This window comes from Pongo abelii, chromosome 10, assembly GCF_028885655.2.
Source record: "Pongo abelii isolate AG06213 chromosome 10, NHGRI_mPonAbe1-v2.0_pri, whole genome shotgun sequence".
NCBI lineage: Eukaryota > Metazoa > Chordata > Mammalia > Primates > Hominidae > Pongo > Pongo abelii.
In genome coordinates this window covers 86426390-86451133 of record NC_071995.2, presented here as the reverse complement: position 1 = coordinate 86451133, position 24744 = coordinate 86426390, and the positions used below count along the sequence as shown (strand labels likewise).

Genomic DNA, 24744 nt, shown 5'->3' with positions numbered 1-24744 from the left:
ATAAACCCAACTCTAAGTTTCCAGTTTGGAATTTAGTTTAAACTTTTCTAAGAGCATAGAATGAGTTAAACCCTAGCTTCCTAGAGGAAAATACTAATGAAAGAGAACAAGTAATTTTTTACTTTCAGGGGTCTCTGTAGCCTGCTTTCATTAGGCTCCTCTTATAACAAAACCACACTTGCAAATGACATCAGGTCAGATATTAAGAAAAACATGAAGGCTTTTGTATTCCAGTCTTTTTGTTTGAGAATGGTGACATCGTAGCATTGAGACTAAATGTTTACTTTGATAAAGACTAGCTTGTTCTGATTACTGTACATCACTAGTTCATAAGAAATGCCCATATATTTTATGAAGCAATATCTGCTTTATTTTTTTAACACATTATCATTGTGTTCTAGATTAGCTAATAGTCAGCTGGATAAAGAGAAAGCAGAATTAATCCATCAGATAGAAGCTAACAAGGACCAAAGTGGAGCTGAAAGCACCATACCTGGTAATGTATTTTAAAAAACATGTTAGCTACCCCCAAGTTTTTGAATTTGGGTTTGCCTTTTTTTTTTTTTTTTTGGCTCAGATTTCTGATCATTGTCTCCCTGTAAAATCGAATTCCTGATAAGCTTTGGGTCTCTTGTCTCTCCATGCTATTAATATAAAAATATTACCATTTTTCTCTTTGTGTTGTTTATACTATAGAGTAGCAAGTACCCAAGTGTTTTTCTCTTTGTTCTCCATCTGGGTGTTACAGATTTAATCACAGTACAGTGCTAAGCAATGAATACTCAGTCTGTTGCTTCCAGTTTCTAAGTATAGGCTCTTTCAAGTCCTCTGAACATTTTTAAAAACTGCAAATAAGTAAATACTGCCTATGTTTTTTTCCTTTTACAAAGTAAAAAGAAAATATCTTTCTGCTCCCTTCCATTCCCATTGAAAAGTGATTACTAATCATTCCTCATTCCTACATATACATACACACATATTTTGTATACATATATATCACATATGCATACATGTGTTTGTATGTTCATATGTATAATGTACAATAGATTCTCATTATTTGTGGATTCTGTATTTTCTAAATCACCTCCTCACTAAAGCGTGTATGTAATCCCCAAATCAACACTCGCAGCACATTTGCAAACAAACATCCGCAGAGCCTTGGAAAGTTTGAATAATCCAACCTACATGTCCCCAGCAGAAGTCCAACAAGGCAGTGCTCAGTATCCTCATTTCAGTTTTCATAGAGAAATGAGCAGACGATGGAGACAGTAGAGGGCAGCACAGCATAGTGCAAGAAGCTGTGGCTCTGGGGCCTGTTGGAAGGGATTTGAATCCCAATTCTGAGGCTTGTTAGTGCTTTAGCCTTAGGAGATTCATGTAACACTTCTGAACCTTGTTTTCTTATGTAAATAAATAGAATTTGCCAGGATGAGTTATCTTTAGGATTTAAGATTATCATCTGTGTGAGATGTGTAGGTGTATGTATATATATGCATGTCTGTACATATTTCCCATAGCAGCAGTGGTTTGATATGCACTAAGTGGGCTAACTTTATAGACCAAAACTACTATGGATAGAGAATAGACTTTGCATATACGTATATATATTTTCTTGGCAAGTAACATAAAATTGAACTAATACTGTACACATTTCTAGCGTATTTGCCTTTAACAGTTTATCATGGACATCTTTTGAGGTCTGTTCATAAATCTGTCTCATCCATTTAATAATTCTGTAGTGTATTATTGCATGTATAAGTACAATGAACCATTTATGTTTTGATGGATATTTAGTTTGCTTCCAAGTTTCTGCTTTTATAAAATATGATTAATTTATTGACCTAATTATGCCATTGTTTGATAGGATGATAGAGATGCCATTCTCTCCAAAGGATTATACCAATTTATATCTGAACTATCTTTGACTATCTCTTGTAGCTTTTTCAACATGCTATGTAGTCCTATTACTAATTTGTAATAAAAGCCATCATGTGTGAGTTGTACTAGACACTACGCTAATTGCCTTACAAGCATTCTGTATTTACAACCACATATGATAGGTATTACTGTCTTCATTTTATGTGATAAACAGATTCAAAGTGTTTAAGTAACCATTCCCCAAGCCAGCTAGGAAATAGCAGAGGCAGGATTAAAATCTAAATCTATGAAACTCCACAGCTCCTTGGCATTCCTAGCCCTTAACCCGCTATGCTATGCTACGTCTTGGTAACTAAAAGTACATATTAAATACTCTCAAAATATGTCTTATAGCAGCCAGCTTGGTATGTACCAGACTAGACACAGTATTAGTGCTGTTGATGTGAGGAAAATTTTATAATTTTCCTTCCATCCATATACTAACCAGGCCCAACAGTGCTTAGCTTCTGAGATCAGAGATCAGGTGCGTGTGCATTAAGGGTCATATGGCCATAGATAGTTCTCTAATCTTTCCAAACCTCACTTTCTTAAGGGAATTTCTGAACTCTTAAAATTCCTTATTTCTGATGTGAAGTAGAGAGATTACCTGTCATTTTTCAAAGATTAAGGCTTAAAATCAAACCAGAACTGTTTTGGAAATTCTAAATCACCGTCTATATAAATGGCAGGATAACTTTTAAGATACTTATCCCAAGCCCAGCACAGTAGTGCACCACACCTGTAATCCCAGCACTTTGGGAGGCTGAAGCGGGCGGATCACCTGAGGTCAGGAGTTCAAGACCACTCTGGCCAACATGGTGAAAGGCCCTGTCTCTACTAAAAATATAAAAATTAGCCAGGCATGGTGGCACTTGCCTGTTATCTCAGCTACAAGGGAGGCTAAGGCAGGAGAATCGCTTTAACCTGGGAGGGAGTGGTTGTTGCAGTGAGCCAAGATTGCACCATTGCACTCTAGCCTGGGCGACAGAGTGAGACTGTCTCAAAAAAAAAAAAGATACTTGTCCCAGCCATGAAAATGTTTGCTGCTCCTTACTTTCTCAAACTTTCAGTATTTTATTATTTTTCAATGGCTGTAAAATATGACCGATTAAATGTAGTGTAATATAATCTAAAGAAAAGAGATATCTAGCAAAGATAGCATTAAAGCAAAAATCCTATTTGCCTGCTGATAAAGTTAGAGGTATGTTAACTTGCAGGGTGAATCCAATAAATTAGAACTTTTGTGCTATATTTGGAGACTTTTGTTTTCCTACTGAAGTATCAGGGCTATGTCTTACTTATCTTTGTATTGCACAGCCTGCATGACACGTTTTGTACATAGTAATTGCGCAGTAAATGTGTAATAACCTACATGGAATAGCCAGTGTTGTGTTGGATAGCGGGAGCATTTGGCTAGCTTAAGGTTATAGCCCCTTACCCAACAGTCTGCTTTTCTTCTGTTGTACTTTTAGTACCTAACAAGTTTCCCTGGCTTTAGGATTTTTTCCTTGTAAAATTTCTATCATGTGAAGAAAAAATAACTTGGCCTACACTTCTAATACCTAGCAGACACCTCTTTCTGCCTCCTATGAAATTATAATACTTGATGGAGGGAGGCAGCAGCATCAAGTGTTTACATATCTGTGTTCTCTAGAACAAATCCATTACCTTGAACTCATTCGTAATGGGAAAAAGCTGAGTCTAATTTGTATAACTTTTTCGACAGATGCTGATCAGCTAAAGGAAAAAGTAAAAGATCTAGAGACACAGCTCAAAATGTCAGATCTAGAAAAGCAGCATTTGAAGGTAATATTTAATTATATTTTAGTATCATTTTGTGAAAACAGCTGTTGAAAACTATTTTCATTACCATCTTTAAGTACGTATCCTAAAAAATTCAGTAATAACATCTTATATTTGACCTTTATATTGCAAAGTTAATTATGTTCATCTGACTATTCCTAACATATTTATTAAATAAGAGCTAACAAAAAATTCAGACTCAACATAGGATTAAGTAGTAAATTTATTTTTTAATTGTAACAAATATATGCCATTAGTATGTTCTTAAGTTTTGGGTCACATTGGCAACAGTGTCTTTAGTTTTTTTTGAAATTCTTTTCAGGAATCCTAAGGTTATAGTTCCCTTAAAAAAATATTTGCTATGTTTTACCTCTTTTAAGACTGTAAACAGGACAAAAAGGCATGGATATGAGAATTAGCTAGTGATCACTGGCTATTCTAAATAGTCACTAAGGCTTGAATTGTCTCTTCACCAGATGCCTAATTGTCAGAAGTCCCAAAGGTTTCCCTGATCATAACTTTATAAAAAGTTGATCATTATTCATTAAATATTAGATATTCGTAAGGAAAATATAAATGAAGTCTAAACCAAAACTCAACCAGACTAACTTCAATGTTATGAATCACAAAATCTTTTTGATTGATTGCTCTATTGAGAGGATCTTATATGCTTTTAGAGAAAGATTAAGTCCCACTATAAGAGATGATAAATTTTAGTCAAAGACTAGAATACAACTTACAGAATAGATAACTGGACTTGACAGTTAACAACTTAGTTATTTACACTGTACAATGGAACAAAGAAAAATCTTAATTCTTCTGCCTTTATTGCTGTATTCGACCATTCAGGAATACTTTGGCTTTCATATTTACAATTAAATCTCTTAGTTCAAACCTAAAATATGTATATTTCCTATATGCAACTTTTAAAGATAATGTTTCTATTAGGAGGAAATAAAAAAGCTGAAAAAAGAACTGGAAAATTTTGATCCTTCATTTTTTGAAGAAATTGAAGATCTTAAGTATAATTACAAGGAAGAAGTGAAGAAGAATATTCTCTTAGAAGAGAAGGTAAAAAAACTTTCAGAACAATTGGGAGTTGAATTAACTAGCCCTGTTGCTGCTTCTGAAGAGTTTGAAGATGAAGAAGAAAGTCCTGTTAATTTCCCCATTTACTAAAGGTCACCTATAAACTGTGTTTCATTTAACTATTTATTAACTTTATAAGTTAAAATATACTTGGAAATAAGCAGTTCTCTGAACTGTAGTATTTCCTTCTCACTACCTTGTACCTTTATACTTAGATTGGAATTCTTAATAAATAAAATTATATGAAATTTTCAACTTATAAAAGTATATACTTGAAGACTTGTTATGGCCATCAAATAGGCAACGGGCTCTGGTGAATTTCTCTACATTCATAATGTTTTAAGTTTTTTAAAGAAAGAATATGAGGGTAAATTCAGCAATTTTAATATTTAAAATTGGAGTTTATATATATTTATATATGTGTTAAGATTCTCAAATCCTATGATATATATACAGATGTAGACATACACACATATAGGTTATGAGGTTGAGCCGTATATTTTGTTAAATATCTAGCAAAATTAAATTGAGCTTAAACTATTTAATTTTGAAAATTAGTGACATTAAATTGTTGTCTTTAAATTACCACTCAGTTATAGTGGAGAGAATCCAGCCTTTGTACAAGCTTAGGAGCTTATTATTACTTATGTTTTTATGGCTAGAGATTAAAATTAATTTGCTGGTTTTTAATAAAATTTTGAATAGGTACTTGAAACTGGAAAATTCATTTCTTCACAAATGGTAGAAAACATATTGATGTTTCATAATGAACAGGAACCTTAAGATATTTTTAAATATGGTAGAATACTCAAGATTAGAATATAATGATAAACTAATTTTATTTGCATTTTATACATCAAATATTATATCTTTGAGTCTAGCAAATTTCTGATTATCTATTTTTAAAAAATGATTAAACAAACACTTAATATCAAAGGCAGAGTCACATTTGTTCAGGTTCATGTTGATAATAACTGGTCTTGAATTCATGTAAGTATCTGGAATTGGCCAGCATAAGCCAAGATGATGGCGATGGACCTGGAAAGAGAAAAAAGGTATTAGCTTTAGCATACAGATACTATCTTCATTCACTTAGAAATATTTATTTTGAGTGCCTACTGTCTGCCAGGTACTGTGTAAGACTCCACTTTATCTTACTCCGTTTTTTTTTTTTAATAGCTGTTCTTCTCCTGACATATTACATATTTGTTTATTGTCTGTCTTCCCCATTAGAATGTGAGCTTCATGAAGGCAGACACCTTGTTTTGTTGACTGTGTATGTCCAGCACCTGGAAACATGCCAGGAACATTATCAGGGGCTCCATAAAATGTTATGAATCATAGAGCCTGTTGCTGAGTACAGACTAGCTACCTGAAAAATGTGGGCAAGGAGGCATTCTAATTGAAAGGAATGTTATATGATTGATAGAATGGAGATTTTGCTCTAATTGCAATCATGTAAATATGGTTACAGCAAACACAATGTGAGTGTGTTTGTGGGGGCAGAGGTGGAGAGCAGTTCTGGGAAATTAAGCAGAGGCCAGATCATGAATATTTAATGTAACTGAACAGATTTATGCAGGAAAGTAATATGCTTATTCGTTTGTGAAGAATGGAGAGGACAGGGCTAAAACTGAAAGATACTATTTTTGGAGGGTGATATGATAGTTAAAGCATGAATCTTGGCTTAAATTAAAATTAACAGTTGGGAAGAAGTACATAGATTAGAACTGTTAGGAATTGATAACTGGATGTATGAAGTAATGAAAAGAGGGGTTAAAATTAATATCCAAGTTTTTACTTCAGTGAATTATGTGGAGTCAGAGAGTTACAACTAGGCCCAGTTTTGAATATTATGAATGTCAGGTACCTGTGAGAAATCAAATAGACAAGTCCAGGAGACAGAAAGGGAACAAAGTGTAAGATAATTCATTCTGTATATATCAACTGTTACCTTGGCACTCTTTTTACTCAACAGATTCTACACTCAAGTCTGGGAGATGCTGAGTTAAGTTAGTACAAGATGTGTCAGAGAGCACTACTGTGCAACATGAATTTCCACGCAGGGGATATATAGTATCACTTTAATTCTGAAGCACACCTGCCCCACACAATACACACTGGGAAGCACTGTTTTACCTCTTAAAAAATGGTGGTACATGGGATGAGAAAATTAAATTTCTTTACTGCAAATAAGAATTGCTGCCATTTGTAGAGAGAATTTTAGTATCACTTCTACTCTGTTGTAGGAATATAAGATGACATAACCCCACCGGAGCTATTTTTGCCATTACCTTTATTAAACAGCCATCACTGCAATGCCATACTATTCCTTCAATTTTACCCTCTTTGCAACCTTCAAACCAGGACAAGAGATCATTGTGCTTCAATGAAGGTAGATTTCTTATTTGAAATGCTCCATGTGGTATAAGAAGATGTAATGGATGTTTCTTGCTCCCTAACCCTAAGTGGGAAAATTTGCCATTAGCCATATTCATTTAAAGGAACTTTCAAAAAGAACTAGAAAACGTACCTCTTCAAATAAAGTCTTTTGAAACACTTAGGAATAAAGGTAGAAAGGCTGGTTGGTTTCCTTAAAAGGAATATAACCCAGTGCACTGGCACCTTATTCCAATAACTCTAAATTCCACCTTGGTGTACTCTCCACCACGGTTCGGCAAACTATAACCTGCAGGTCAAGTCTACACAGATACCTTTTTTTGTAAATAGTTTTCCATGAACACAGCCACACCCACTCATGTAAGTACTGTCTGTAGCTCCTTTCAGAAGAGTGGCCCACAAAACTTAAAATACCTACTCTGGCATTTTGCAGAAAAAGTCTGCCAACCTTTGGTACCAGTGTGGCACTGGCCACATTCAACTATTCTTCAACGTTTGCCAAACAGCTGCACTGTATCTCTGATAACTTGTCTAATTACCATCTTAGCTTCTTTACACCTGGCAGTCTACTTTTGATCTCCATATAGGATTTTCCTATTATAGCTTTAGCATCCTTAGGTCTGTCTTTCCATCCCCTTGTCAGCAAGGTGTAACCCACAGTGCTCTCAGTACTTGCACTCAATTCATTATGATATATATTTTGATACTTAACATAGTATTCATTGCCAATTCTTTACTTATTTTATACCGTTGGCTATTTAAGTTGATGCTATAATAACCATGAAAAGTGCATTTTCATCAATCGACTCAACTCACCTGAATTTTTAAAAGCAAGGGGGTTACAACTGAGTCATTACTTTTCATACATAGTTCTGTAATGTTATTACAGGAAAGAATGAGGATAAAAATCAACCTTTTGGATTAATAAAATGGTTTCATTTCTCTGTGAATGTAAAGTTAACAGAAATGGATATAATCCTAGGAAACTTAACTCAAATTTGTTAGTAATTTCTTTAGTGTGTGTATGTTTTTTGAGTTGACCTAGAAAGTTCTCTTTATAAATGTCAGTTACAATAACCGAACAAGAAAAAGTCTTCACTCACCATATGGGTTTCCATTGATATTTGTTCCTACGAGCTCCAGTGTTTGTTCTAAGAGATCTGAAAGTGGCACTGCACTAATTTCCAAAAGTCCAGAATCATCAGGATGATGTTTTAGTACCAGGGCAATTTCAAATTCATAATTAACTACAGAGGAATGCCAGCAATACTGTTTGTTGTTTTTCTCTACTGGTACCCAACCTATCATACAAAGAAGAAAATTATTTGTTATTAGATCGTTTTTCTTTAGATTGACACTACAGGTAATTTCTATTTTTGTTGTAAATTTCCCATGTTTTCTGGGTGTCTATCACCAAGAGATATTACTTTAAAATTCAGTGGGAAAGTTAAGAGTTTATTACCTTTTAAAAAATCATAAGGGTTCATTTTTTATTCTGTAGAATTAACCTGTTATTCACTACACAGCACCTAGCATTCTTTTACTAGAAAATTCACCCTTATTCAGTAAGAACTGAGCATTATTCTAAGACACAGCGCTCAAAATTTTTTATATAAAATAAGTTTTCTCTCTACCTTCTCTCAAGCTTCAGGGACAATGGACATAATGCAGTAAGTGTTCCAAGTTTATTAAAATGTTCCAATATATACCGAACAATTTACTGATGCCACGTTTATTGAATGTTACTGCTATTACCCTTCTCATTTTTATTGCCAGAATTGGCTCCCTTCATTACTTACAATAGATTACCGTAATAACTTCTTTGCTGGTCACCTAGCCTCCAGTGAAATCCAACCCACTTTTATCATAGTTCTATTTCTAAAACTTAAATTTGCTTTTGCTGTACCACTGATTAAAAATCATTATCTTCAGGATGAACTTCAAACTCCTTTAGATAGAATAAAAGGGCCTTTCCAATCTGAGCCCACCACACTTCCAGCCTCAACTTTTACAGCCGCTTCATGATGTCATATACCCTGAACATTCTAGCTGCAATAAAGTGTTATATAAAATATCCAAAATACCCCATGCCCTCTCCTCTTCCTGGGAGGTTGCCTAAGCTGATCTTCCCTCTTCCCTGTCAGCTGACTTCCTGGTCCTTAAGCTTCAGTACAGATGTCTACTCCTCTTAGGAGCCTCCACTAACCACAAGCTAAATGAGGAATTCCTCCTCTTTTCTCCAGTGGTACCTGATGTATTCATTCCTGTTAGTTCTTAAATCATACTATTATTGGTTGATTTCTCCCAATGTCTAATTAAAGATCATTGAGGACAAGGGTTCTGACCTTCATTTTTGTATTACCAGAAACTAAGAGGACTTTGCACATAATGGGCACTCAAGACATGCCAGTTGAGAACCTATAACCTTAATCTGGGATATCTTCCTATTCAGCATACCTTTGCAAAATTTTCCCATCCCTAATCTAATGGTATAGCCACTTCTTGAAATCTCATTTCAGACTAGATCATCTCATCTATCCTGACAAGAACTTGCAAGCTATTCCCTCTTCTTTTGTTGTTTTTTTGAGACAAGGTCACAGTCCAACACTCAGGCTAGAGTGCAGTGGCACGATCATGGTTCACTGCAGTCTCAACTTCCGGGGCTTACGTGTTTCCCACATTAGTCTCCCGAGTAGCTGAGACTACAGGCGCACAATGCTATGCCCAACTAACTTTTTGTAATTTTTGTAGAGACAGGGTTTTGCCATGTTGCCCAGGTTGGTCTTAAAACTAGACTCAAGCAATCCACCCACCTCAGCCTCCCAAAGTGCTGGGATTACAGGTGTGACCACTGCACCTGGCCTCAAGGCTAATTCTCTTTTGACGCTTTATTGTCACAGACTACAGCTAGTAAAAAATGCCTATCTTAGAAAACATTCTAAACCTAAGAGGACATTCTTGATATGAAACATCTTTGATATAAAATGTAGGACTTTATATAAATTTGATTCAGAAATTCTGTGCTATACATATTAATGAAGAACCAGATTAAAATTCTGTAATTTCTGACTGAATGGATATTTTGATCATTTTACTAGTAAACACAAAACTGCACTAGAAGAGATATCATGATACCAGGAATGTGTCCATTTTCATCAGGCACTGGGTTCCCATTTATTTGTTCTATTTCCTTTGCTGGTATCCAGCACTCTGGAGCTGGTTTGAAGTCCTCCTCAACATTCCAAAAAAATTCTAAAAAATATTAAAAAGATAATATTGTATGTGGTGATACTTAAAAAACGTAAAATACTAAACAGACTCAAAATGGGAACAGCTACTAAAACCTCATAATATCAGGTGTGATACAATTATTCTCCATTCATTATCACCACAACGTGACTGTACTTAAGATTAGGGTACTAACAATTTAAATATTCAATTTCATATACGCCATTTGTATACAGTATTTAACAGTCAAACTAAAGTAACCATATTCCATTAAGTATTAGATTTATGAATTTTTAATATACTATGAATACAAATATAAACATAAATACACGAATGCATATACAGTGAGTGTATCTATCTACTAGATATTTAAAAGCATTTTAATAATTAAAAATAAACTTCCTGAGATTTGTACTTGATTTATAAAATTACGTATTTGTCTCTTAAACAAAATGTGTCACTCATTTCAATATGCAGTAATTTGTATGTTTTAATAGACTCATACTATAAAGAGTGACAAATATTACGAAAATATTTCACAATATTTTTCAATAATATCCTTTTATATATAAAAGTATTCAATTATAGTTTTCCTAAATTGCTTAAATTATACAGAAGGATATAATGTACAGAAATACCACAGCAATAAATACGCCACAAATTTCAGCTATTTAAACATGAAAAGTTAAAAAAAAAACTAACCTTTTGCGTTTTCTTTTGAATGTAGAAAATTTTTAAATCTTTTTTCAGCTTGTTTGTTGGGTTTTCTATCTAGTCGAGCCCAAAGGTATGGCTGATCTAAAAAAGTAATAACAAAAGGAAAAGTATGACGCAAACAAAACTTATCTTGAAAGACATTTCAGAATACAGTTTGTCAATAAACAGGAGGCTAATTTCTCAAAGAAGACAAAGGAAAATATGCAGTCTAAGAATATATACCTCCTAGCAGTACCTGATGCTATGAGAAGACTTATTTCTCTGGTTAAAGAATGAGGGGGATGAGACAAAAAGTAAATATATGATCTTTTTTATAAGGACACTGCATAGTCATATTGTATGAGTAAGCAGCATTTATGCACAACTGAAGCTACCTCTACAAAATGGAAACATAACCAGATAACCGTATTCACCCCACCCCTCCCCCCCAAACATAACACTGTGCTGTAAGGGTTAATTCTGACACACCTAGAATCAGGCTGCGCTGTTTTGCATGGCACTGACCCCTGATCAAGGCATGAAAATACTAATAATGTTGATGTGTACTCATGGATCTGAGGAGTTGCAGGGCACTGTGCTAGTATTCTTTATTGGTAGGAGTGAGACTGATAGCTTGGTCTGAGAACCCTGGAGGGCTCCTCTGTTGAAGCTGGTTACTTAGCATCAAGATGCCTACCTACATGACCAGCAAAAATATAAAAATCCCCAGCTGTGAGTCCATTTTGCATTCCCTGGTTCCAAGCTGTTTGCCTGCACACATAAGTGGTTCCTGATCTAAGAAAATGTGTCCTGCCAAGGCTCTAAAGCAGGGAACAATAGTAGCTTTTACTTGGCCTCTCCATACTCCTTACTGTGAGACAGTCCTTGGCTATAATACACATCTTTACTTTTAATGCCTTAGTAGTAATAATTTAGTAGTAATCCTTTAGTAGTAATAAATGTGGATTTGTAAGCATTGTCACTTTGGGTTCTGTGACTTGACTTTAGCAGTTAAATTCTAACCCAGTTTGCCATCCTCATGCATAATGATACACACTATAGTTTCTTAATAGACATCAAAGTCTGAAAAATCTTTTACAGTTTTCTCAAATATACAAATCCAAGGTTTATAAAGAAACTGCTGTACAGTGGTCCAAAAATTCTGTACTACTTATTAGCTATCCAGATAAATAATATGAAGAACCAGATTAAAAATGTATTATCATTTCTGGTTCAATGGACCTTTTGTTTCTTTTTTACCAGTAATCATAAAAAATGCAATTCATTTACATCCATTAGAACGGCTACTATCCAAAAACAAAAACAAAAATCCAAACAGAAAAAAGCAGAAAACAAGTGCTGGTGAGGAAATTGAAAAACTGGAAACTTTGTGCACTGTTGGTAGAAATGTAAATGGCTGCAGTCACTATGCAAAACAGTATAGTGGCTCCTCAAAAAATTAGAATTTCCATATCATCCAGTAATTCCACTTCTGTGGAAGCACAGCCTCAAATATCTGTTCATGCCTGTTTACAGTGGCATTATTCGCAAAAGTCAAAAGATGAAAGCAACCCAACTGTCCACCAATGGTTGACTGGATAAACAAGATGTGCTAGATACATGCAATGGAATATTACTCAGCTTTAAAAAGGAGTAAAATTCTGATACGTGCAACCAACATGAATGAACCTTAAGGACATTATGCTAAGTGAAATAAGCCAGTCACAAAAAATAAACACTGTATGATTCTACTTATATGAAATACCTAGAGTAGTCAAATTCATAGAGACAGCAGAATGCTGGTTACAAGGGGCTGGTGGTGGGAGAATAAGGAGTTGTTGTTTCATGAGTAGCATTTCAGTTTTATAAGATGAAAACAATTCTTGAGATGGAAGGTGATGATAGTAGCACAACAATGTAAACATACTTAATGCCACTGAACTGCATACTTAAAAATGGTTAAGATGGCAAATATTATGTATGCTTTAGTCCAGTTATTTTACTGCATTTCAGAATAAATTTCCTGATAGAAAGAATGTGTCCAGATGTCCATTTAATGCCCCAGGAATATGTCCAGATGCTATTTTTTTCTGGAAGTGAGAGGTAATCTCACCATCCAAAAATAATCGCAAAAAAAATCTCTTTTCCAAACATTTCTTAAAATGACTGACAATTTCTATTTGCATTTCTACCTTTTAAACTACATTAAAGTGAAATTAATTAGAGACACTGCCAAGAGGAACAAAGCCCCTGGAATCAGTGCGGGAAGAACAGGCTTAAGGGTCACACAAACATAGGTCCCATTGCCAGTTCAGCCATTCAGTCACTATTGGGTCTTGGACAAATTATTTAAGTTTGCTAAACCTCATTTTTATTGTCTGTGAAATGGAGAGGCTACTTGTACAAATTGGAGATAATATATATCAAGCACCATACTGCCTGGGCCCTTAAGGGTATTAAGTAAATATTTTGCTTACCTTCCTTTTTTCCCCTAAGAAGAAAATACAATAATATAATAAGTAAACTATAACAATTGTGACCTTTTTGTTTTGCTACTATACTTAGGTTTCCAAGGGTTTATGAAGAGCAAATGCTTCATTTCAGATAGACTGTAAAGTGATTAAGAAAAATAAGTAATATTTGTAGTAAATATTATAGTTTTATTTTACCTTTATAGGTAGTAACATAACAACATGTTCCATCCACTTTTTCTGTTGGAATTGCACTGTATATATCTGCATCTAATGCCTTGTGACTTATAGTTTCAGTTGCCAAAACTTTAAATGGCTTAAAAAAAGAGAGAGAGAAAACCGGTTTAAGATAGATAGATAGCCTCTATGTCTTTGCACACATGCTCACCTGAAATCTTCTTAATTTCATTAGTTTTAAGGGATGATCTCTGGTTCATCTTTCAGAATGATTTAAAAATATTTATTCTGTGAAGTTCCGAATTGTTCCCTCCCTTCTGTGCTATCACAGCAACACCTGATTTTCTACACAATTCTGTAATTATTTACGTTTCTTTATCCACCTTTGTTCTCTGCAACGCTGCATCCCTAGCACAAGCATTCAGTATATTTAATCATATACCTGCAATTATTTACTAAATGCCTAAGATTAAGCATTGTCTTCAGCACTGGAAATACAGAGGTGAACAAAAAAGTACCTGCCTTGGGTGAAACTTGCATTTTAATGAGGGAGACAAAAGAAGCACAATGCATAATATAATGTTAGCTATGACAAGCAAGTGCTAAAAACAAATGGGTAAAGGAAAGAGGGATGAGGTGCTATTTTGGATACGGTGGAAAGAGAAACTTTGAGGAGGCAACCTTTAACCAAATTTGAGGCAAAGGAATACCATGTAAATATCTGAGGAAAAAAACAAAAGGTAAGGTTTCTTAATATGTCTGAAGAATGCAAGGCAGACATTGAGTCTGGATCTGCGTGAAGGTAAAACTAGATTGTATGTTTAATTAACTTAAACTTCATAAGTGCTTCTGGTAGTTCAATACAAGTATCTTTCAATCATAATTTTCAGTTTTCCCAAGAGTCAGTCTACTCTTCAGTACATGAGACTTTCCCCCTTTTTTATAAGCACAAACATTTTTGTGATTTACAAAACTTGTTTTTTAATTAAGACTTGGTTCATAAGGAGTCTTAGCAAGGATGTGGTAATGTACTCCTGTCTCAGGTCACATTCTCAGGGAGCAGGCAAAAGAGATGGAAGATAGTTCATACTTTGTTTTTGCCTTTTTTAACCTTTTTTTCTTTGCAAAGCTAATAGATGCTCATTATAGAAAATTTGTAAATGAAATATACAAAGGCATAAATGAATCACCCATGTCATCACCCTTCAGATGTATCACAAAGAACCTTCTGGCATACTTCTTGTCTCTTTTTCGTGCATTTTTCTCAATATAATTGACATCAGTTTCTATTTGCTACCAAGAAGTTTCTTTAAGAGCCAAAATCAAATGGTTTCTGGATTTACTTTTTTCATGTTTTTCCTCCTCAACTGCATGATAAACAACTGCTATTATAAGCACAGGCTGAAAAACTATGATTTTCATCCTTTTCATGAAGCAATTATCATTAGTATACCTTCATTGTCACAGAGCTTGCATCTCTGTCTAAACACTACAGATCACAGACTTTAAAAGCACCTTAATTTTCAGAACAATTTTATCCTTGATTCAGTTTTATATCCTAAAAATCTTCAGATGTATCATCATAAAGTTCAACAAATACTCTTAGGAAAATATATTATCTGCTTGAAAGGAAAGTTCACCCCCTGATGGTTTCCTACCAATAATAGTGATTTATATTAGACATGACAGTACTACAAACTTAAATTTCTGAGCTGTATCAGCTATGGTTTATTTACTTAAAAAATGTTCAAGATGGCAAAAGAAAAATTGCCTCTATAAAACAAATCTCCTGACTCTTGAGTTAGGCTTCACTTTGACAACAGTTTTCTTCACAGTGACCTGACATCCCCATGTAGTCTGACGAATTGTTTACTTTGAAAGTTGTATTCAGGAGTCTATGTTGATCTAAAAATCTTTGTGGTAATTCATTCAACAAAGTTTGAGCATCTAGTTTGTGAACAGCCTTGTCCTAGACTATGCAGGCAGAATATAAAAAAGGAGTAAAAGCTGCTGGCATCACCTCTTAGGCGAGACCTCATATTAGCACTCCTGTAAATACAGCCCCGCTGATAACACAAGCTGGCCCACTATGCCATCTTAGAGATGTTATACCGTATACTTCAGAACCATTTTAGTTCTGTGTCTGCACCATGAGTACTCAAGATTTGAAGCTGATTTTGTTTTTTTCATGTTTTTCCCCTAACAATTTTCACTGTTAAAACTACTAAGAATCACTTGCCTTTTGTTTTTCCTTTGAGTTTGTTTGCTTTGAGAGTACTCACTTTTTGTCCCTTTCGGCTTTATCAGTAGTGAGCTGTTTACATATTTAATTTATGGTTTTTCTACTGTCAGGAAGAAGAAGGGCACCAAGGATGAGGAAAAGACAGTTTATTGGGTTCCTACTAACTTTTTATCTATAATTCATTTTCATTTCTGAAAAAGACTTATGCCACTTCTATAGTCTGTATTTGAAGTAGCATCATCTTACAAAGTGAAACAACACTGTACAATATAAACATACTGCTGTGTGTGAGCTTAAGACTAATGCACTATTGCAAACAGGTAAACTAAGAAATTAGCCCCTTCTAGTACTGATTCAATACTTTTAAAATATAATCGTCTAGTAGGGATTCAGTACTTTAAAAATATAACTGGTTTTCACCAACTTATGATGCTGGTTTCAAAGAATATCAATTTAACCCAGGGTGGTAGAGCCACAGGGTCTGGTCCAATAGCAGTGTGTGTGTATCTAAATTTGTATCAAAGATCCTATGGAGGGGGAAGATTACTCTGCCCCATGGAGCTGCTGATGAGTATAAACATTCCTTCCATAAAAATCAATCATCTGCTCTTTGCTATCGACATATCCAAAGGACAACACGAGACACTGAGGGGTACACAAAGTTCTCCTTCTCCACCTGTCATAAAAGGCTTTAGACTATTAACTGGAAAAACAAGGTATGTGTATTAAAATAGTGAATATCAACTGAGTGGCCCTCTACAAATTTCTGGGTAGGGGAAATCACTGAGATGGCTAAGTTGATTTAAGATTTTATGGAGAAGAACTGACTTGAAAAATTAAAAACACTCTAGAGGTGATCCAGAGTGAACAGTCTGAGCAAAAATATGAGACAGGATTGTGGTTTATATGTTCACAGGATGAAATAGATGGTTAAAACAGAATCCACTTTAAGGACGATGGAAGGTAGACTGAGCCTCATTAGTGGGAGGCCCTGAATGATAATTAAGAATGTGGATGCTATGCTATAAACGATACTGTAAGCTGTTCTTAACTGCAGAGAGGTAACAGAAGGGGCTGCTTATTTTCCCTGGTGGAGAATACTTTCACAAACTACTCCCCTCCAACATACGAAGTTGAAAATCACAGTAGAGTGAAATACTAAAACAGATGATAATGTTTCATATGGATTACATTTGTTACAGCTAAAAAAAAAAAAAAAGCCAATTACTGCTACAAACATTGAGTAATAACTGTGGTATTTTGACGAAGAAAGAACATGGTGATGATCAGTCTGAGTGGCAAGTAAGACCAATTAGGTGGTGCAATGAGCAGGACATGAAATATTAACTGTAACAGCTGTGACAGCAATAGAAAGCATGAAAAGATCAGATGCTATAAGGTAAAAAGCATCAAGGTGAATGGAAAACTGGCATGAAATGATTCCAGGGTTCATTCTTTAATTCAACAAATATTTATCCAGTGCCTACCACGTGCCAGGTCCTAGAAGCTGGGACTAAAGATAACAGGGCAATCTTTGCCTTAAACAAGTTTTAGTCTAGAAGACGAGAAAGCCAGTGCCAATGATGAAACTCAAGTGAGGTGGATTTCCAATGGACATGTTGGTTTTGTTTGAAATCAGCAAAGTTGGGAAGCACCCAACTAATCACTGGGGATACTACTGATCAAAGACTACAACGTTTTATGGTACAATATGAAAAAATTACCCAAATATAGGTTACTCACTAGCATTTACCGAGGGCACACTATGGAAAACACGTTGCTGCAATAGAAAACCTTGAGAACACCAAAGTTAGAATAAATTAAGTAATTACTGGTAATATGAGGTGTGAACTTCAGTGACCTAATTAGGCTACTGTCAACACTGCCACTGGTTCGGACAGAACAGGTAAAGCAAGTCTAATATCCACCCTTTCTTACTGCAATCTGGAAAAGTAGTAAAGCTTGGACTGTGGCAATTACCTGATTAGGGGGTTTCCCCAAAAGGTGCTGACCTGAAAAGAAAGGGACATGCTGTGGATGTGGGTTATCCATTTCTCTGCGAGGACAAGTTTGAATCTCCTGATAAGGAAAATTCTTTCGCAAATTCCCTCCCTCACAACTAAGAAAAGTACAAGAACCTGGAGCTCAGGGCGTGCAGAACTCCCACCCCAGACCTCCCCAGCGAAACCTACAGAGGCTCCTGGCCTGCAGGGCAGTTCTAACGCGCCCAGCCGCCCTCGCCGGGTTCGCACCGAGCCAGCGCCGCGGGGAGGAGCCCACGCGGGCCGCCAAGCCTGCCCGGCGCTCCTCCGTACCTGATGCTCCCTTTTGGAGGAAGGCTCCTCTTTCACCTCTGTCACAAACACACACGGCATTTTCCGCTGCACGGAGCCCAAGCGCTTCATGATGAGCCCAACAAGCAGCGCGAATGGAGGGCGCGCTTTCGAGCGGCGTCCGGTCCAGTCCCGGAGAAGCCCTGAAGCTGTCACCCGCAGGGCTCAGGCCACTCACACTCCGCGCCCAGCCACCGCGGCTGCGCCCCAACTACCAAGCCCAGCGAGGGGCGGGAACGCCCGTCCAGAAGCGGCTTCCTGGCCGCGGCGCCTTCTGGGAGTTGTAGTGCAGAAGCTGAAGGGCCTGGTGCGTTCCCACGTGCGTCCTCAGCCCCCCACCCTCGGTTTTAATAACAGTAAAAAAAAAAAAAAAAAAAAAAAAAAGATGCGTTTCCCAAACGTGGGTACTTAGCAATACCTAGTAACCAATGACTTTTTTGGAAATTAAATAAGATCAAGTTATAAGCAATGAAGATTTCAGATGTCGATTTAACACAGTTCCAGTGGAAACTACTTGCCTGTTATCTTTAGTTCGTGAGGGAAGCACTGTAGAAGTTTGGAAATGGCTAGAGACATCCCCAGATTCCCAAGCAGAACGAAAACTGCCTTTCCGGTAAGACTATCAGAAAACCCTATAATAAAACACCTGGGATCAAAAAAAAGTTATCGTTTGAACTACGCCTTATTGTGCAGCATAACATGGTCGAAATGATTCTGATGTTCTTTTCGGAGTGAGTGCGAAATTTCAGCCGTAGACTAATCCGAAAGTACAGGAATACCTACAATCAGATTTCATTCTCAAGTTTTTCATAAGAATCTTGTTAATTAAAGGTGAGCTCCAACAGCCGAAATGGTTTGAGTAATGGTAGTCAATCAACTGCGAGCTAAGAACAGCCTCAACTTACTGCTCAAAAGAATATTTTGAGGGTAAGTGATAAGACGGACAATGACTAAATAAAATAAATACTAAATATTTAGGAATAGTAGCCTTTCCATCTCATTGCATGTAGTAGTTCCTAGCCTGAAGTTGTAGGGTAATTTTGACTTTACTGCCATACTTTATGGGCTTGGACTAGGCCCAGGTCTCATTTCTTTGTCTTATCTGCACGTACTCAACTGTCCAGCATGTTACTGACTTAGCCCTTGGAAAAGTTAAACAACTATATCTCACTTAGAGGTATCTAACTAGTAAGGAGGTTCTCAAAGAATAAAACATCTTCCTTTAAAAAGTTCACAGTTATACTGAATACTGACAGTGAAAAAAATATATAAAAAAATTCACAGTTTTTTGATTGCTGGATTCAGAGGGGAGGGAGGAAGAAAGAGATTTGCCATTTCAATGTGTTTACTTTCTTTTCTACTATCTTTTTCTCACAGGAAAACACAAAAAGTTCTCTCACATCACACCCCGCCCGCATTTATCAAAAAAGAAAACACCTGATGCTGGCTGTGTGCTGTTGGAACCAGAAACTTTTAGCATTTTATAGTCGAGTGCCAGTGACTTCTTTGTTCTTTCAGAGGCATTCTAAAAAGCTGCGTATTTCACGAATCTCAAAGAGACAACAACTTTCACAACTATCAACTGTCACCTCCCAAACTGCCACAGAAGCTTTTAAGTCCAACATTCTGTCATTTGTGGGAAATACTCATCTTCTAAAACACACTACTTATTCTTTGAATAGTAGTTGCAAAGCTAGTCATCTCTCAGAGAAGCACTTTCTGTTTCCAAAACTTTGGTTTCATCAGTACCTGGAGCAAAGCTTCTGGCAGAAACACAAATCCTCATCAGGGGAGAGGCACAGGATCAATTCACGGTTATAAACTGGACTCCTGCTCTGATGGGTAGCAGCCATCAACTTTGCCCAATTCTCATAATTCTGAAGGGTCACCAAGGAGTTGCTACCAGCCACTGTACTTAAAGTGGTGTCACAGGATTACAAAATAGAAGAAAGTCTTTCTTCTCTGACTAGTATGTTAGTGCTCTAGTAAGCACCAAAGATGAAAGACACGCAATATAAGCCTGCTTTGGCCAACACAAAATACTTACAGAATTTTCAGGCCTACTCCCAGCCCTGGAGACAAATTTCCCATCATTCTTCATTATAGGAGTAATCATCCTCATAGGGCAGTAATAGCTTTTTTTTTTTTTAGACGGAGTCTTGCTCTATCACCCAAGCTGGAATGCAGTGGCGCAATCTTGGCTCACTGCAATCTCCACCTCTTGGGTTCAAGTGATTCTCCTCCCTCAGCCTCCTGAGTAGCTGGGATTACAGGCGTGTGCCACCACGCCCAGCTAGGTTTTGTATTTTTTTTAGTAGAGACAGGGTTTCATCATGTTGGTCAGGCTGGTCTTGAACCCCTGACCTCACGATCCACCCACCTCTGCCTCCCAAAGTGCTAGGATTACAGGTGTGAGCCACCACGCCTGGCCGTAATAGCTTTTTTTTTTTTTTAAGAACAGAATGAAATTCACAACAGTAAAGAATAGAACTGAAGAGAATAAGGAAAAGAAAAAAGGGGGTGAGGGAGAAGGAAAAGAAAAGAGAGTTTAAAAAGGTAGAGAAGGTAAGACTCCAGGCATTCTAAAGACTACCAAAATGTACAGATCCATTTTATGTGCTCTGCAATGACAAAAAAACAAAAAAAAAATCCCATGTGAGTTTGACCTGTTTTTGCTGTGTCTACTGGAATGTAGCTGTTTGCACCTAACTTCAAGAAGTAAACACTTTTTTTCAGACTTTCTCCTTTGTAAAACAGGAATTCTCACAATGGCTTTAATCATGTTACATGTAACATGCAATAATAGCGTTTGGTAAGAATATTTGAAAACAGTCCAATGAAGCTACAAGTTCACAGGTGTAGACAGTGTTTATCTGGAGGCAAAACCCACTTAAAATATTTCTTAGGGATGTTTCTCCCAGTAGCTTAAGTATTTACTTCATGGGTGCTTTGTTCTAGAGTTAGAAGACAGGGCAAAACAAAATGTAGTTATATTTTTCTATGTATCTTTGCCAATATTTTCAAGGGTTTAGCCAAATCTTTATTCTCTACTTCATTTACCTCTCACACTACCTCGTTTTTTAATTATGTTCAATTTACATTTAAAAACTTTTTTTCTAAATTTTAGTTTATTTTACATATCAGATTTTTATCCTAAAGCATTATCTTCAAAAAGTTCATAGCAGCTTAGCTTGTTTTATATAACCAAAGTGGGAATTCGTATTTGTCTTAGTCTTTTACATTTCTAATTAAACATACATGACAATTTAAAAATACGTTTTTATCTAGAGTAATCTGTGATTTTCATGGCACCTTTTATGTTATTTATTGATATGATTTGGCTGTATCCCCACCCAAATCTCAACTTGAATCGTATCCCCCAGAATTCCTCTGTGTTGTGGGAGGGACCCAGGGGGAGGTAATTGAACCATGGGGGTGGGTCTTTCCCATGCTAATCTCATGGTAGTGAATAAGTCTCACAAGATCTGATGGTTTTATCAGGAGTTCCCACTCCTGCTTCCTCCTCATTTTATCTTGCTGCCACCAGGTAAGAAGTGCCTTTTACCTCCCACCATGATTCTGAGGCCTCTCCAGCCATGTGGAACTGTAAGTCCAATTAAACCTCTTTTTCTTCCCAGTCTTTACCAGCAGTGTGGAAGCAGACTAATACAGTAAATTGGTACTAGTAGAGTGGGGTGTTGCTGAAAAGATACCCAAAAATGTGGAAGTGACTTAGGAACTGGGTAACAGGCAGAGGTTGGAACAGTTTGGAGGGCTCAGAAGAGACAGGAAAATGTGAGAAAGTTTGAACTTCCTAGAGACTTGTTGAATGGCTTTGACAAAAATGCTGATAGTGATATGAACAATAAGGTCAAGGCTGAGGTGGTCTCAGATAGAGATGAGGAACTTGTTGGGAACTGGAGCAAAGGTGACTCTCGTTATGTTTTAGCAAAGAGACTGGCAGCATTTTGCCCGTGCCCTAGAGATTTGTGGAACTTTGAACTTGAGAGAGATGATTTCAGGTATCTGGTATTGCTGAATCTGGAAGATTGAATGCTTAGCAAAGCATTCAAAAGGTGACTTGGGTGCTGCTAAAAGTATTCCATTTTAAAAGGGAAACAGAGCATGAAAGTTTAGAAATTTGCAGCCTGATGATGTAGCAGAAAAGAAAAACTCATTTTTTGAGGAGAAATTCAAGCCAGCTACAGAAATTTGTATAAGTAGCAAGGAACATAATGTTAATCCCCAAGACCATGGGGAAAATGTCTCCAGAGTATGTCATAGACCTTCATGGCAGCCCCTCCCATCACAGGCCCAGAGGCCCAGGAGGAAAAAGTGGTTTTATGGGCTAGGCCCAGGGTCCCCGTGCTGTCTGTAGCCTAGGTACTTGGTGCCCTGCGTCTCAGCCAATCTCACCATGGCTGAAAGGGGCCAACATAGAGCTTGAGCTGTGGCTTCAGAGGGTGCAGGCCCCAAGCCTTGGCATCTTCCACATTGCTGTTGAGCCTGCAGGAGCACAGAAGGCAAGAATTGAGGTTTGGAAACCTCCACTTAGATTTCGGAAGATGTATGGAAACACCTGGATGCTCAGGTAAAAGTTCGCTGTGGAGGTAAGGACCTCATGGAGAACCCCTGCTAGGGCAGTGTGGAAGGGAAATGTGGGCTGGAGCCCCCACACAGAGTCCCTCCTGGGGCACTGCCTAGCGGAGCTGTTAGAAGAGAGCCACCATTCTCCAAACCCCAGAATGGTAGCTCCGCTGACAGCTTGTGCCATGCACCTGGAAAAGCCACAGACACTTAATGCCAGCCTGTGAAAGCAGCCAGGAGGGAGGCTGTATGCTGCAAAGCCACAGGGTCAGAGCACCCAAGACCATGGGAACCCACCTTTTTCATCCACATGACCTGGATGTGAGACCTGGAGTCAAAGGAGATCATTTTGGAGGTTTGAAATTTGACTGCCCTGCTGGATTTAGGACATGCAGGGGACCTGTAACTCCTTTGTTTTGGCCAACTTATCCCACTTGCAGTGGCTTTGCCCAATACCAGTACCCCCATTGTATCTAGGAAGTAACTAGCTTGTTTTTTATTTTACAGGCTCATAGGTGGAAGGGATTTGCCTTATCTCAGATGAGACTCTGGACTGTGGACTTTTGGATTAATGCTGAAATGAGTTAAGACTTTGGGGGACTGTTGGAAAGGCATGATTGGTTTTGAAATGTGAGGACATGAAGTTTGGAGGGACAAGTGGTGGAATGATATGGTTTGGCTCTGTCTCCACCCAAATATCAACTTGAATTGTATCTCCCAGAATTCCCACATGTTGTGAGAGGGAGTCAGGGGGAGGTAATTGAATCATGGGGACGGGTTTTTCCCATGCTAATCTCATGATAGTGAATAAGTCTCATGAGATCTGATTGGTTTATCAGGGGTTTCTACCTTTGCTTTCTCCTCATTTTCTCTTGCCACCACAGTGTAAGAAGTGCCTTTCGCCTCCTGCCATGATTCTGAGGCCTCCCCAGCCATGTGGAACTGTAAGTCCAATTAAACCTCTTTTTCTTCCCAGTTGGGTATGTTTTTATCAGCAGCATGAAAACGGACTAATACATTTATGAAGAATATTTTATATTAATTTCTACTGGGTTTTAATTATTTGATTAAAGATACTAAGTGGAAGATATCAATAACTGCTGATTGAAATGTTTCATCCTGGAAATCAGAGTATTTCCCTTGTTTTCAACAAATTCTCAAAGCCTTCAAGCACTCTGGAACCTTTCTGCTATAGGAAGAAGATATTCCTCTTTTTATGATGGATGAAAAATAAATGGAATATAGCCACAAGATGAATAAGTAGCCCAATATATTTTCAGGTACCTATTATCACAATTTGAATATGATTTTTCCCAAATCAATGGATAGCAGAGAGTACATATTTAAATAATTGTTTTTATTATCTTAGAATATGAGTAGCTCATTTACCTATGGCAAATTTTTAGTGTTATTCCCAAACTCTCTATAGAAACGAAGATTTAGAAATAGCTGTTTACTTGTGAAATACTTATCACTTTCTATTATAAAAGTATAAACTAGTTTATAGTCCATATTCAACCAGAACATTGAAAGATTAAAATATGCTATTTTATTTTTGCTAGTCCTTTGTAGTTAATATGCTAAAACTGTAGTTTACCTGAGTGAACACTGGCCTACAGTTATATGTGAGGTCATTTATGATGAGCAAACAATGGATTAGGTAACAATGAGGAAAATTCTAGAAGTTTGAGTTTGTGTGCTTACTAGCAACCACTTTCAACATTTCTGCAAAGCTAGAGAAGGTATCTTCTAATTTAAATTTCTTTAAGAATTATCTATTGTGTAATATACTGTCAACAGG

General features: G+C 36.8%; 3 protein-coding genes across 23 annotated transcripts in view; 2 read left to right on the top strand and 1 right to left on the bottom strand.

Annotated features, from left to right (window-relative positions):
• CEP290 (centrosomal protein 290) overlaps positions 1–5073 on the top strand; it is a 93222-nt gene extending 88149 nt beyond the window's left edge. For all 11 annotated transcript variants that reach the window (XM_063712212.1, XM_002823564.6, XM_063712209.1 and 8 more), the window contains 3 exons: positions 402–496; positions 3644–3723; positions 4669–5073. In XM_063712212.1, the coding sequence (XP_063568282.1) occupies positions 402–496; positions 3644–3723; positions 4669–4899 (406 nt within the window). In that variant the 3' untranslated portion in view covers positions 4900–5073. The remainder of the gene's footprint in view (positions 1–401; positions 497–3643; positions 3724–4668) is intronic.
• RLIG1 (RNA 5'-phosphate and 3'-OH ligase 1) lies at positions 3928–18539 on the bottom strand. The gene is given in 7 exon segments (NM_001131172.2): positions 3928–5847; positions 7104–7273; positions 8313–8510; positions 10345–10461; positions 11140–11235; positions 13803–13920; positions 18339–18539. Coding segments are annotated over 7 exon segments (978 nt in total). The 5' UTR covers positions 18429–18539; the 3' UTR covers positions 3928–5658.
• A 98-nt stretch (positions 18540–18637) lies between these two features.
• Positions 18638–24744, top strand: part of C10H12orf50 (chromosome 10 C12orf50 homolog) — a 54018-nt gene continuing 47911 nt past the window's right edge. For 3 of the 11 annotated variants that reach the window (XM_063712217.1, XM_063712216.1, XM_054527481.1), the window contains exon 1: positions 24597–24685. The gene's annotated coding sequence lies outside the window, so the exon portion shown is untranslated. Of the gene's footprint in view, positions 18970–21903; positions 23299–23450; positions 23527–23827; positions 23888–24138; positions 24224–24576; positions 24686–24744 lie in introns of those variants that run through there. The other 8 variants (XM_063712213.1, XM_063712214.1, XM_054527479.2 and 5 more) reach the window with 8 other exon arrangements.